This window comes from Sapajus apella, unplaced genomic scaffold (genome assembly GCF_009761245.1).
Source record: "Sapajus apella isolate SASKATOON/1434 unplaced genomic scaffold, GSC_monkey_1.0 scaffold4, whole genome shotgun sequence".
In the NCBI taxonomy this organism is placed as follows: domain Eukaryota; kingdom Metazoa; phylum Chordata; class Mammalia; order Primates; family Cebidae; genus Sapajus; species Sapajus apella.
Window position 1 is genome coordinate 23233200 of NW_022436944.1, and position 12281 is coordinate 23245480.

The window sequence follows — 12281 nt, forward strand, 5'->3', positions numbered from 1 at the left end:
TGGTTAGAGAGGAAAGATCTTGCATTTAGGTGAAGTTGAGTCAGGAATTGGCTTTCAAACTTAGAAAACATTGCTAGTGTACGGCTTTTTAAAATTATTAATCTACAGTTCATATTTATGAAGCTTAAGAAGACTTGTTTGGAACAATAAGACCAGGACTCAAAATCTTAGAATTATTGCTTGCGGATTTATCCAGTATGAAAAGTATTCTCATGAGATGAATCATTTAAAGACATTACGAGTCAATGATGAAACCACACACTCCGGAGTTTGAAAAGAGACAGGGCTGCTTTAAGAGAGAAACAGGAAGTTGTAACTAGAAGCCATCTGAATACTAAGCCAGAGCAGAATGCTTGTGAAGTAGCAACTAAATTGGCAGTGTTTCTTCTGAAATTCTCAGGCAGTCAGACCATCTTAGGCAAATCTTGATAAAAGAGCCGTTATCCAGGTCTTTATCTAAGGAATTCCAAAAAGACTGGAGAATGGAGAGACAGTCAAGGGCTGTGTCAGAAAAGGATGAGTATCAGTTTCAACATCAGGGAGCGGTGGAGCTGCTTGTCTTCAATTTTTTGCTCATCCTTACCATTTTGACAATCTGGTTATTTAAAAATCATCGATTCCGCTTCTTGCATGAAACTGGAGGAGCAATGGTGTATGGTGAGTGCCTAAATTGTGAGACTGATGTGAAACTTGTTGCTTGAGCGTAATTAGAGACTTGTGTTCACATAGCAAAGTACCGAAACTGGAGAAAATGTGCTGATTGAAATGTCATTAGCTTGATGAAAGGTGCTGCAGAGTAATGAATGCTAACCTCTTTCCAGACAAGCCGCCGAAATTTGCCATGTCACTAGAGCAAATGCCATAGTCATGTTCTCACGCTGCACATAATGCAAGTCTGTTGACAGATGCGATGCGGGTCCATTGTCATGTGGGGAGTCGAGGGCGAGCTGTTTGTTTTTGTAATGATGTTGGGAAGTGATGGCTTGGCAGTCACAAAGAGCAGGCTTCTCTCACTGGCTGCAGCAATGAACATTACAAAGTTCTAGAAAAAACATCCCTTCAAAATGTATGCTGCAAATCCTCTTATATCAACTAATTTCAAAAAGAAAAGTTGCAGAAACTAACCCCACACCTCTTATGAGAATATTATGTCCAAGTCCTTTTTATTTATATGAGCAATGTTTAATTTTCTTATAATAAAGTGTTGTAAATAAACAAGAGTTTCTTTATGCAGTACTTTTTACTTCTTAGCCTGATTTCAGATGTTCTAACTTATAATTAATCATTGCTAGGGTTGTTTGTTATGTATCTCATTTTTTTATTGGAGGCCAAGGTGTTAAAAACTATTTGTTTAACATCCAAAGTATTGCTCTTGCTGGGCAATTTACCATATTATTCCTTCCAGAAAGTTTAATAAAGTATGACAGAGATTATTTAGTCTGTACTCTCATCTTTTAAAGTAACATGAAAGACACCAGCTTTTATTAACAAACTGGTGTTACTGATGAAGTGGCTTGCTTCACTGCTCTTATCTCAGCCTGATAATGGATAGGACGTTTGAACACAATGGCAACAGGCAAGGCATTGCTATAATTCATAGCAAATAACATACGTTTGTATTTGGACTTTCCTCGTTTTAGAAATCCTGAAACCCTTTCATAAGCCTGAGATTCAGGGTACAAGATCAATGCACATTGTATATGCTAACCCTGTGATGTCCCGGTATTAACAATGCATAGTCATGATTTGAGAACGTAGGAAATCCTATGCCTTCAGGGGATCCCACTGTGAGATATTTGAGTTGTAAGCAGAAGTTTCAGGCTCAGCAGTGTAACATCTTTTCAGGAAGCTGATATTCTGATCCATATAGAAAACAGAGTGAAATTCCTTGGTATTAAGGGTCTTTTGAAAATATTTGGCTTTATTTATTTATTTAAATTTAGTGGAGACAGGGTCTCACTATGTTGCCCAGGCTGGTCTCCAACTCCTGGCCTAAAAAGATCCCCCAACGTTGGCCTCCCAAAATGCTGACATTACAAGCATGAGCCACCATTCTTAGCCAGTATTGAGGATCTTAAAGCGCACAAGAATACTCTCATTTAGGAGGGAAAAAAAATCACAATCATGTGGGAGAGAAATAGCCAAACAAAAAGGAAGTGATGCCATCAGATGTGAAGCCCGAGGTTCCTGTCATTTTCCTGTCTCCATCATGAACAGAATCTTTCCCTTGACTTGACTAATAAGTAACCTACAAGGACACGGAATGGAATCTGGGAAGCCAGAAACAATGTAATTCTTGGTATCATATTAAAGGGACATAGGTGCTTTAGCAAAACTACATAGATTTAATGGATTGCCAACCTTTATTAAAAGGAAAGATTTCTTCACGTCCCTGAATTTGAGTGAACTATGACTCATTTACCAGTTTCAATGGTGAGGATATTGTTTTTGTAAAAGTTTTGATAACCTATTAAAATTCAGACATACTTTGCATTCACAATACATACAGTGACTCTTCCTTTTGAACCTGAAAAATTACAGATCACCTTTAATCCTGAAAAACTCTCTGAAATATTTTTAAATTGTGCTTGAAATAATAAAATAATAGTTCGTTGACCACTGCTGTTGAGGTAGCATTTCCCTTGCTGTTCTTAAGGCGGATAAGGCTTAAACTTTATGAGTGGAATTAAGTTGGCTTCTCTGATTCTTGTTCTTCTTTCATGATTTTTTTTTAATATAAAAGTTATTGAAAGCAAATTCTGAATGAGTGAAATGTAAAATGATTATAAAAATTATGGAGATATGCGTATATATGTATTCTATTACTGGAAAATTTGAGTATCTTTCAGTTATCTTGAACTATATAAATCAATAGAAAACATATTTTAGTGATGTTTAACTTTTTCTTGGCATGGAATCATAATTGTTGGGATGTCAGAGAATTTTAGAAATCATCTTCTCTATCCCTTTTATTTTACAGAGGCAGAAAGTAAATCCTAGAGAAGTGAAGGGACTTTCCAAAACTGAGTAGCCACACATGGCTGGTCCATGTGCTTTCACTCATCCGCATGTCTTCCTAAGGTTCACATTCACCTTGAAAGAGCTCTCCCGATATTCTCTGAAAGTACTCCATATGGGTGGCATTCGTGACTTGTCACATTTCTTCTTCAGGGACTACCTAAATGTTATATCTTAAGTGCTTATTAGGAACTTTCTGTCAGTGATATCATAAAATAGTCTGAAACTACACCAGAGGAACAAGATGGGATACTCTAGTAAACACTTTTTAATGTTGGGGAGAGGAGGTACCACATGAATTAGTCGTCCAACAGCTATAAATGAACTTGGAATTCATAGAGTGGGAAGGAGTCTTAATGATCATAATCAAGCATTCTCATTTTGCAGACAAAGAAATGAAGACGTAGAGAGATGAAAGTCTTGTAACTGGTTAGCTATTGGGGTGGGATTCAACCTCCATCTCTTTACTAAGAGATGCTATTTAAAGATAAGTAAATTATTGTGATAATTTTCCTGGAGAAATGATGTGTCTGTGGAATCTAATTGCATCCTCATATGGTTAAGCTTTCAAGATTAGCTGGATTCTCTTTTCCAGGTAGTCTAAAAGAGTGAATTTTCAGCATCACACACAGTACAAATCCCCTTTTTCCATTAGAGGATTAAACTCATAACTTTTGCAAGAGCAGGGAGCATGGTGATAAACAGTGGGGAAGAAAAGAAACAAAACTATGTTTAAAACCTAAGCTTTTTGAGCTATGATTGTGCCACTTCACTCCAACCTTCACTTGAGCCTAGGTGACAGAATGAGACCGTGTCTCTAAAAAAAAAAAAAGGAAAGAAATAAAGAAAATTAAACTTTTAAAATTTCTTATTTTTTAAGAGATGAACATTTGAGAATAGACTGTAACAGTCATCTCCCTGTTACAGACACATTTGCTTGTAACAAAACATATTGCTTGACTTAATGGACCTGCACCTAATGCTTATCAATGAATTTGGCTAGCAACTCCCCTACTGCACTGAGTTCTGCTCTTGCTCTCACTGACTATTTGTATAATGTATCATTTGTCCTGTATCAAGAATGATACATGTTTTTCCCCAGCATCAAATTTCCTATAATACTTCAGCCTGTTCTACCATCTGCTTTTCTGCAAGTATTCCTTTGACATGTGTCAAATGTACTTTAGAAGACTCAATAGATGTTGCATCTATTTTTTATCAGTGTACCTGAGAGTCCAATTTAAAAATTCTACAGAACAGGGGCTTAGAAAAATGAGCAGTTTAAAAAATGCAGAGAAAAGTGATCAAGCAGAATGTTTAATATTCTTTTATAGTTATTGTCAGAAATAATTTCGAAGTTGTTAACCTTAAAATATCATATGAAGAGTTGTAGAGACCGAGAAAAATTGTGTGGCATTTGGCTAGATTCTGTGTCAATCAGAGATATAATGATGCTCCAAATAATATAAATAATCCATTATATAACAATACATGTTTTTTCTTGTTATTAAGGGCCATAGGAAGTACGTATACATTAGTGGCAGCTTTATAACAATATTTTTGCTTTATCAGGAACAATAATGGGTAATCTGTTATGATATTCAATGGTTCTTATTTCAAAATTGAAGGATTAGAATCCATAACTGGTTTAAAATGTAAGCCATAGTGATATTTATTTAAATTGGACTGAAAGCATAAATGACAATTAGTGGTCAAAATATTGATTGGCAGCAGCTGATGCACTTAGTACTGCTCACTTAGGGCCTGTATCCCCTGCTCAATACTAATAAAAGAAATTTGCTCCTTGCTCCCTGATAGCATTAAGAATTCCATTATATATCACTGGGGGCTGCCATAATTTATAGGACATTTATAATGCCATGCATTTGAGGGCTGGGATCTGAGCTTAGGGACGGAGCAATTTAAATCTCTTAGAATTCTGCCTTTGATTTCCTGGCCTTTCCATAGAAGTTAGTCTCTGAATTCATGTAAAAATTGTGCCCACTGTTTAGTGGGCAAAAAACAAATATCAAGACACAAAGTTTACATTTTGAATTCATTAAACTATATCATATTCAAGCATTTTCTGATTCTTTAGGAATATGCTTAACAGTTTAATAGGAACAATTTGATTCACTCAACAAAATGATTTTCAAGATTTAAAGAAAATACAATTACATGGTGAATCACAAAGGTTGAAAAATTATCTTTTCTGAAAAATCTTCTGCAGGCCTTAATTTCTTCCTAGCACTCCCTGCAGATTCCTCAGGATTAAATTGTGTTGTTGGGCACGTGTGGCTGTACCCTCCTGATCCCTTTTGCCCTCCTCCGGGACAGCCCGGCCTCCCTGACTGCCAGGCTCATGGGAGATGCTTCCTACTGCTTCGCCCCCTTCCCGCTAGCTGAAGGTCCTTCTAAGGCTCTACTTATTCCACTGTGGCATGTCTGATAGAGAAAACATTGACGCGCTCCCTGGAGATTTAAGTTTCTTAATCTTGATGATTTGTTTTTCAGTAGTTAGATACATTATTTTGGGCAAGTGACATAGTATCTGGCCTTATTTTTCTCATCTATAAAATGGGGAAGAAAGGAATAGATATCACACATCTCCCTTCTAGCTGAAAAAGTCCTTCAAAATTCAGATCTAGACTGAGTTCAACCATCAGGCATCTTTCAGCCACTCCAGCCCAAACCAGAAGCTTTCCTTCCAGAACGTGGCAGCCTATAATGATATCCGATCCTTTCTCTCAGACAAGATTTTAGTGTTATTTGGCCACTGTTAGTACTTCCTGCTTCTGCTCTGATTTTGCAATGAGTGCTCAGTAAATTCTGTTGAATTCTTGTCAGAAAGGTGAGGAGAACAAGTTAAACTACCAGGACAGTGAGCGCTGGTTGCATATTCCACAGTTTACAGATGCATTTTTTTATGAAAACCAGAGTAGCTCTGGTTTAATTTGAAGAGATCTGCAGGAAAGGTAATCAGGGCTAGGAGCCCAGCATACTAAACTTCTTCTCCCTTTTGGTGTAAAAAAACTTGATTTTTAAGGAACTTCAGAGATTCGTGCAATGTTCTCCATGCGTTAATACATTTGCCAGAGAAAGGTAAAATAATGAAAAAATGTAAGGTATACTGCACTCTATATGTTTTTTAAAAGTTGATTTTAAGAAAATAGCCATGCTGGGCACAGCAGCTCATGCCTGTAATCCTAGCACTTTGGGAGGCTGAGGGGCTGGATCACCTAAGGTCAGGAGTTCGAGACTAGCTTGACCAACATGGTGAAACCCCATTTCTACTAAAAAATACAAAAATTATCCAGGCATGGTGGCAGGCGCCTGTAATCCCAGCTACTCGGGAGGCTGAGACGGAAGAATTGCCTGAGCCCAGGAGGCGGAGGTTGCAGTGAGCCAAGATCACGCAATTGTACTCCAGCCTAGGCAACAGAGCAGGACTCCATCTCCAAAAACAAACAAACAAAAAAACAAAATAGCCTATTTTGAATAAATAACCTATATATTCTGAATAACCTATATATTCTGAATCTCAAAGAACTATAGATGAAACTTTACTGCAAACTACTATGGCAACTGAAGGCTGTAACACTTGCTACTGGATAATCATAGCTTTTAATGTTTCACCTTTTCAGGTTCTTAAGGGATTCTCCATTTTGGTTCCATTTTGTACATGTTTGGAAAGTAATCTGCAGAAACGAGCTGTGCTTGCAAGGACTTCATAGTTCCCAAGAATTTAAAAAAAAAAAATTCCGCTTGATAACTTAATTCCTTTTCTTTATCTTCCCTCCCTCACTTCCCTTTCCTCCCACCCTCTTTTCCAAGCTGTTTGCTTTGCAATATGTTACTGCTAATGAGTTACAGGATAATGCAGTCTTAACTTGTTTTCTCCTAAGTATTTGAGTTCAAAACTCCTGTATCTAAAGAAATATGGTTGGGGTCATTAATAAAGAAAATCTTTTCTATCAAAAAAAAAAGAAAAGGATTCCCCCTCTCAGTGTTTGAAAGGCTAATGAATGTGCATATCAAGAAAACAGATTTGTTATTCAAATTATTTATGTAGATATTATATACAGTCTAAATTGAATTAATGTTATATGGTTAACAAAATGGGGATATGGAGAGCTGATGTTTACTAAACATCTAAAACAGATGTTTGTTAAACATCTCTTATGTCAAAAAATTGATATACAAAAATAAAAATAGCTAACACAAATAGCATTCCTGATATAAACTATGCTGTTATAAGCACTTTACATATATTGACTCATTTAATCCTCACAACAACCAGTTTTTAGGTAGGAAAACTGAGGTACTAAAACATTATGAAGTAACTTGCCCCAAGTTGCACATCTACTAAATGCCAGGGCTGGGTCTCAAACCTTGGCAGTTTAGCTTCATGTGGTCATCTGCTACCTTAAACCTGGGTGTGTTTGTGTGGGGGGGGCGAGTGGGGGACGTGTTATTATTTTCATGTTATAGATGAGGAAACCAACTCTGAGAAACAGAAAGTAACTTGCTGATAACCAACAGGGCTGTGCTGCAAATTCAGGACTATATAACCTCTGTTCTTTCACCTCTATCACTTATGTAGTCCTAGAATAATTGCTGTTTTTTATTAACTGTCTGCCCTGTGTCAGATGATGGTACCTTAGGAAGTTTACAGGAGAGAGGTGGAGACTGAGATATGTAACTATTACATTATCCCTAATCCTCACAACAACCATGCTAAATAGCCAAGATCATCTTTAGTTTGCATATAAGGAAACAGAAACTCAGAAAACGTATGACTTAACCAGCTCTGCCCAGAATAATTGGCAAAAACGCTCTTTTGAAAGCAAGCACTCTCAAATTCTGGCTGCAGTCATTCTCTCATCCAAGTCCACTCTTGATATGTAACTGTCCCATGAAGTCAGGACAGGGAATGACTGAAGGTAAAAATAGTTAAGTTTCTCCTCTACCTTGAAGCTCAGAAATGTTACACTGTCTGTAGCAAAAAGCCCACTGTGGGCAACAGAATGGGAGCAATACTGTGAAAATATATCCATATTAAGTAGCTGGAGTTGAAATATTCCAAGCCTACCTGGAAACACCGTCACAGCTTGCAGGATAGTCATGTTGCAAGTTCATGGTCTTTCTGGTTTTAAATGCCTATGGTTGAAATAATGGGTGTGACAGATACTATAAATAGTTTGAGAAGGGACTGTAAATTTATATGAATCATGCAAAATAGGCTTTCATCATATGTTAGTTAAACTGAATTTAATTTTTGGAAGAGAGTGAAGGTAGAACTATTAACTATGCATCTGGGTTTTCCAAACTCTGAAAGCCGTGTGCATGAGCCTACAATGGTATGGATTTTGATGGAATTTCAAAACTGTGAGGACTCATGTTGACAGGAACTATTGTCTTATAGGACAATGCTTCTCAGTGTGTTTCCTGACCAGCACTGTCAGCATCATGGGAGAACTTGTTAGAAATGCAAATACGTAGTTCTCAGCCCAGATCTAGGGAATCAGAAACTCTGGGGTGGGACCCAGCAAACTGTGTTTTAACAAGCTTTCCAGAAGTTCTGATGCACTGAAGTTTGAAAGCTCCTTTGCTAGGAAAATAAAATTGAAATGCAGTTCCTAGTTTCATTTTCTCTGTTTTTTCTCATTTCTTTCTTATCCCATTACTCTCCTATGGTGAAAGGGGAAGAGTTGGAAGACCATTTCCCTTTATTACAGAGTCCTTTTTATACTGTTTATAACACTTTGTAAAGTCTCCACCTCTGGTCTGAGAAAAAAATAAACTGTGTTGTATAAACATTATAAAATAAGAAACCACATTTGTTTATTCCTTATACATCTAGTTAGACATTTCTGCTTCTATGTCTCTTCTGCCAGCTTCCCGAGATGATTGCAAGGAAGAGTGTTAGTGATATGTAAGCTGATGGCTGAGACAGTTTCTAAAGAAAAGTTATCTATTACACGGTTAGAAATCCCAGAGTTTTGTGAAGTGTGTACATTGTGTATATGTGTATGTGTGTGTTTATATGTGCTTGTATATGTGTTCTGTCTTTGTATGGGCATGTGTGTACATATGTATATGTGTGCATGTGTGTGTTTGTGATGTGTGTGTGTTGTTTGTTGTGAACCAACGGTGGATTGTGAACATTGGACACCCCACTCTGATGGAGAATCTGATGGTTGGGACTTTCTGGCAGTTTTCAGATGACTCTATCCTGTGAGAAGATAGAAACTTTGAACAAGGCACCCCAAGGTGAATTAGCTTCATGGACCACTTTCCACTTTGAATTTAATGAAATACTCTTACTGGCACATGCCCCAGGCCTGTTCTGAAATCATTCTGGGACTTTTCACCAAAGCAAGTTGATGGTGAGCTAGCACAAAGCAATAAATTGTGACTTTTTAGCAACATCAACACTTTCCTTTAGTTTTTTTAATTTAAAAGTTTGGTGGGACCCAGCAATCCCATTATTGGGTATATGTGCAAAGGATTATAAATCATTCTATAAAGACACATGCACACATATGTTTATTGCGGCACTATTCACAATAGCAAAGACTTGGAACCAACCCAAATGCCTACCAATGATAGACTGGATAAAGAAAATGGGGCACATGTATACCATGGAATACTATGCAGCCATAAAAAAGGATTAGTTCACATCCTTTGTAGGATGAAGCTGGAAACCATCATTCTCAGCAAACTAACACAGGAACAGAAAACCAAACACTGCATGTTCTCACTCATAAATGGAGTTGAACAATGAGAACACATGAACACAGGGAGGGGAACATCGCATACTGGGGTCTGTCAGGGGGTGGGTGGGGTAGGGGAGGGATAGTATCAGGAAAAGTACCTAATGTAGATGATGGGTTGACGGGTGCAGCAAACCACCATGGCATATGTATACCTATGTAACAACCTGCATGTTCTGCACATGTATGCCAGAACTTAAAATATAATAATTAAAAAAAGAAAGCTAAAAAAGGTTGGTGAAAGAACAGAGAAAGAACAAACTCCCCCACTGAAAACAGAAGGCATTATATGTTGTTACTACATTATATGCTTTTACTTTTGGTTCCATTCCTGACTAATCTCAGAGCAAAACTAAAGTGCTAGAAAAGAAAACATTAGGAAATGCATTTAGATATTTGAAGTTCAAACCATGTTATCTCTCTAAATTCATGTTCTAAAAGAGACTTTGATAAAATGGGAAGGGATAAACATCAAATAAAAAGTGAAACATTTTGTAGGTGCAGTTAAAGTCTGATCTTTGTGAATATCATCTTATAGTTAAATGTTGTTCACTGACTTGGTTTCCTTAGATTATTTTTCAGACTATTTCCTTCTTCTTTATGCTCACATTTGAATCCCTAGTTCATATTTTTTTAATCTGAATGATTGAAATAATAATGTCACAGATTCCCTGCCTTAAAGTCTCGCATTGTGAAAAGTTCTAATGATGGTAAAGAACATTCTTCCTTGACCTTTGCTCCTTTCATCTTGAAATCCCTTCACTCAGATGTTCTAAATTGTCCCTTATGTAAATATAAACTAAACATGATGTTATCTTGCTCTCCATGTCCTCTCTGTCCCTCAATTGTCTTTTCTATCTTCAAATAATTATCTCCAAATGCTGTTTCTTCTGCTCTGAAACACATCAAATCTGCCTCCCAACAAGGAAGTCACTTGGTTCCCCCTCAAGACCGCCTTGCCAATCACTTCTTTCTCCTGAACACTCTCCAGTCCTCTGCTGTGCCAAGGCCCTTTGCCTGCACTGCCCTAAGCTCCCATCCCAAACTGCTTGATGTGCCTGATTGACACTGGGCTCCTTGATTTCTGTATACTTTTCCCTAGAAAAGCATGCCCTCTTCTCTACCTGATGAACTCTTACACATCCTTGAGAACATCCTCTATTAAGTCTTCTCCAATAATATAGGGAGAGGGGTTAGTTGGTCTTTTCTTTAGGGTCCCTTAAAATTTTACGCATTGCTTTGTGACACGAAAGCCAATGGCTTTTCTATCTGTTAAGATGCACTTAGTTTCAAGTAACAGAAACCCTGACAGAAACAGAGTTAAACAATAAAGATACTTATTATCTCCCATAACTGGAAGTCCAGAGAAGAATAGTCATCAAAGCTATTTGATTCAATACCTACTTTTGTCATCAAAAACCCAGATTCTTTCCTTTTCTCTGCTCTACTAACCTCAGTGCTGACTTCAATGTCAGGCTAGCAGTGAAGTGGCTATGGCAGTGCCTGGTGTCCTAACCAGGCCCATTAATATCCCGGAAAAGAAAAGAGGTCCTGTCTTCTGTGTTTCTCTTGCAGGATGTGAAAACCTTTCTAAGAAGCTCCCTAGCAATTTCCCTTCACTTCTTATTGGCAGTAACAGGGTCACATACCCATTCCAGAACCAGTTATCAGCAGGGAGAGTGAGAATATCCCCGGAGCTGAGAGTGAGTTCAACTTCTCCTGAGCATATGGCTATGTGGGGAGGGATGGACAGCAAATAAACCAGGACTTTGTGGGGTAAACAGGGATAGACACAGGGCCTGATATACTTACCAGGTTGAAATATAACATTAAATAACATTACATAGTTTGAGGCTATATCTTCTTAGGGAACTGGCAATGCCCCATTAATCTAGATTATTCTTGGTAGCCACTCACTGCGGTGAGAGGGAAACAAGTGCAGAACTCAGTTCTCCTGCAATCTTCATGGTTAACTGCATTTGCTTTAGACTCCTAAATTCTTCCAACATCATGTAGCACTTAAATATATACTTTTGTAAATGTCTAATTAGGCATATGTATATAGTTGTGCTTGCTGCATTGTGCAACTCTGGGGAAGCTCTGTTTCTTTTCTTTTTTTTTTTTTTGAGATGGAGTTTTGCTCTTTGTTACCCAGGCTGGAGTGCAATGGCGTGATCTCAGCTCACCGCAACCTCCGCCTCCTGGGTTCAGGCAATTCTCCTCCCTCAGCCTCCTGAGTAGCTGGGATTACAGGCACGCACCACCATGCCCAGCTGATTTTTTGTATTTTTAGTAGAGACGGGGTTTCACCATGTTGACCAGGATAGTCTCGATCTCTTGACCTCGTGATCCACCCGCCTCGGCCTCCCAAAGTGCTGGGATTACAGGCCGGGAAGCTGTTTCTATAGGAATGGAGTATAAAGCAATCTGGCCAAAGTTGTGCCAGGGAGCGGGGAACTCTGATGGTGTCTGGACACAATTATAGTG

General features: G+C 38.0%; 1 protein-coding gene across 2 annotated transcripts in view; it reads left to right on the forward strand.

The window, feature by feature from the left end:
- Nucleotides 1-201: 201 nt before the first annotated feature.
- The window catches only part of SLC9A9 (solute carrier family 9 member A9), a 579933-nt gene continuing 567853 nt past the window's right edge, over nucleotides 202-12281 (forward strand). The window contains exon 1 of one of the 2 annotated variants that reach the window (XM_032258640.1): nucleotides 202-657. In XM_032258640.1, the coding sequence (XP_032114531.1) occupies nucleotides 483-657 (175 nt within the window). In that variant the 5' untranslated portion in view covers nucleotides 202-482. The remainder of the gene's footprint in view (nucleotides 658-12281) is intronic. The other variant, XM_032258631.1, reaches the window with a different exon arrangement.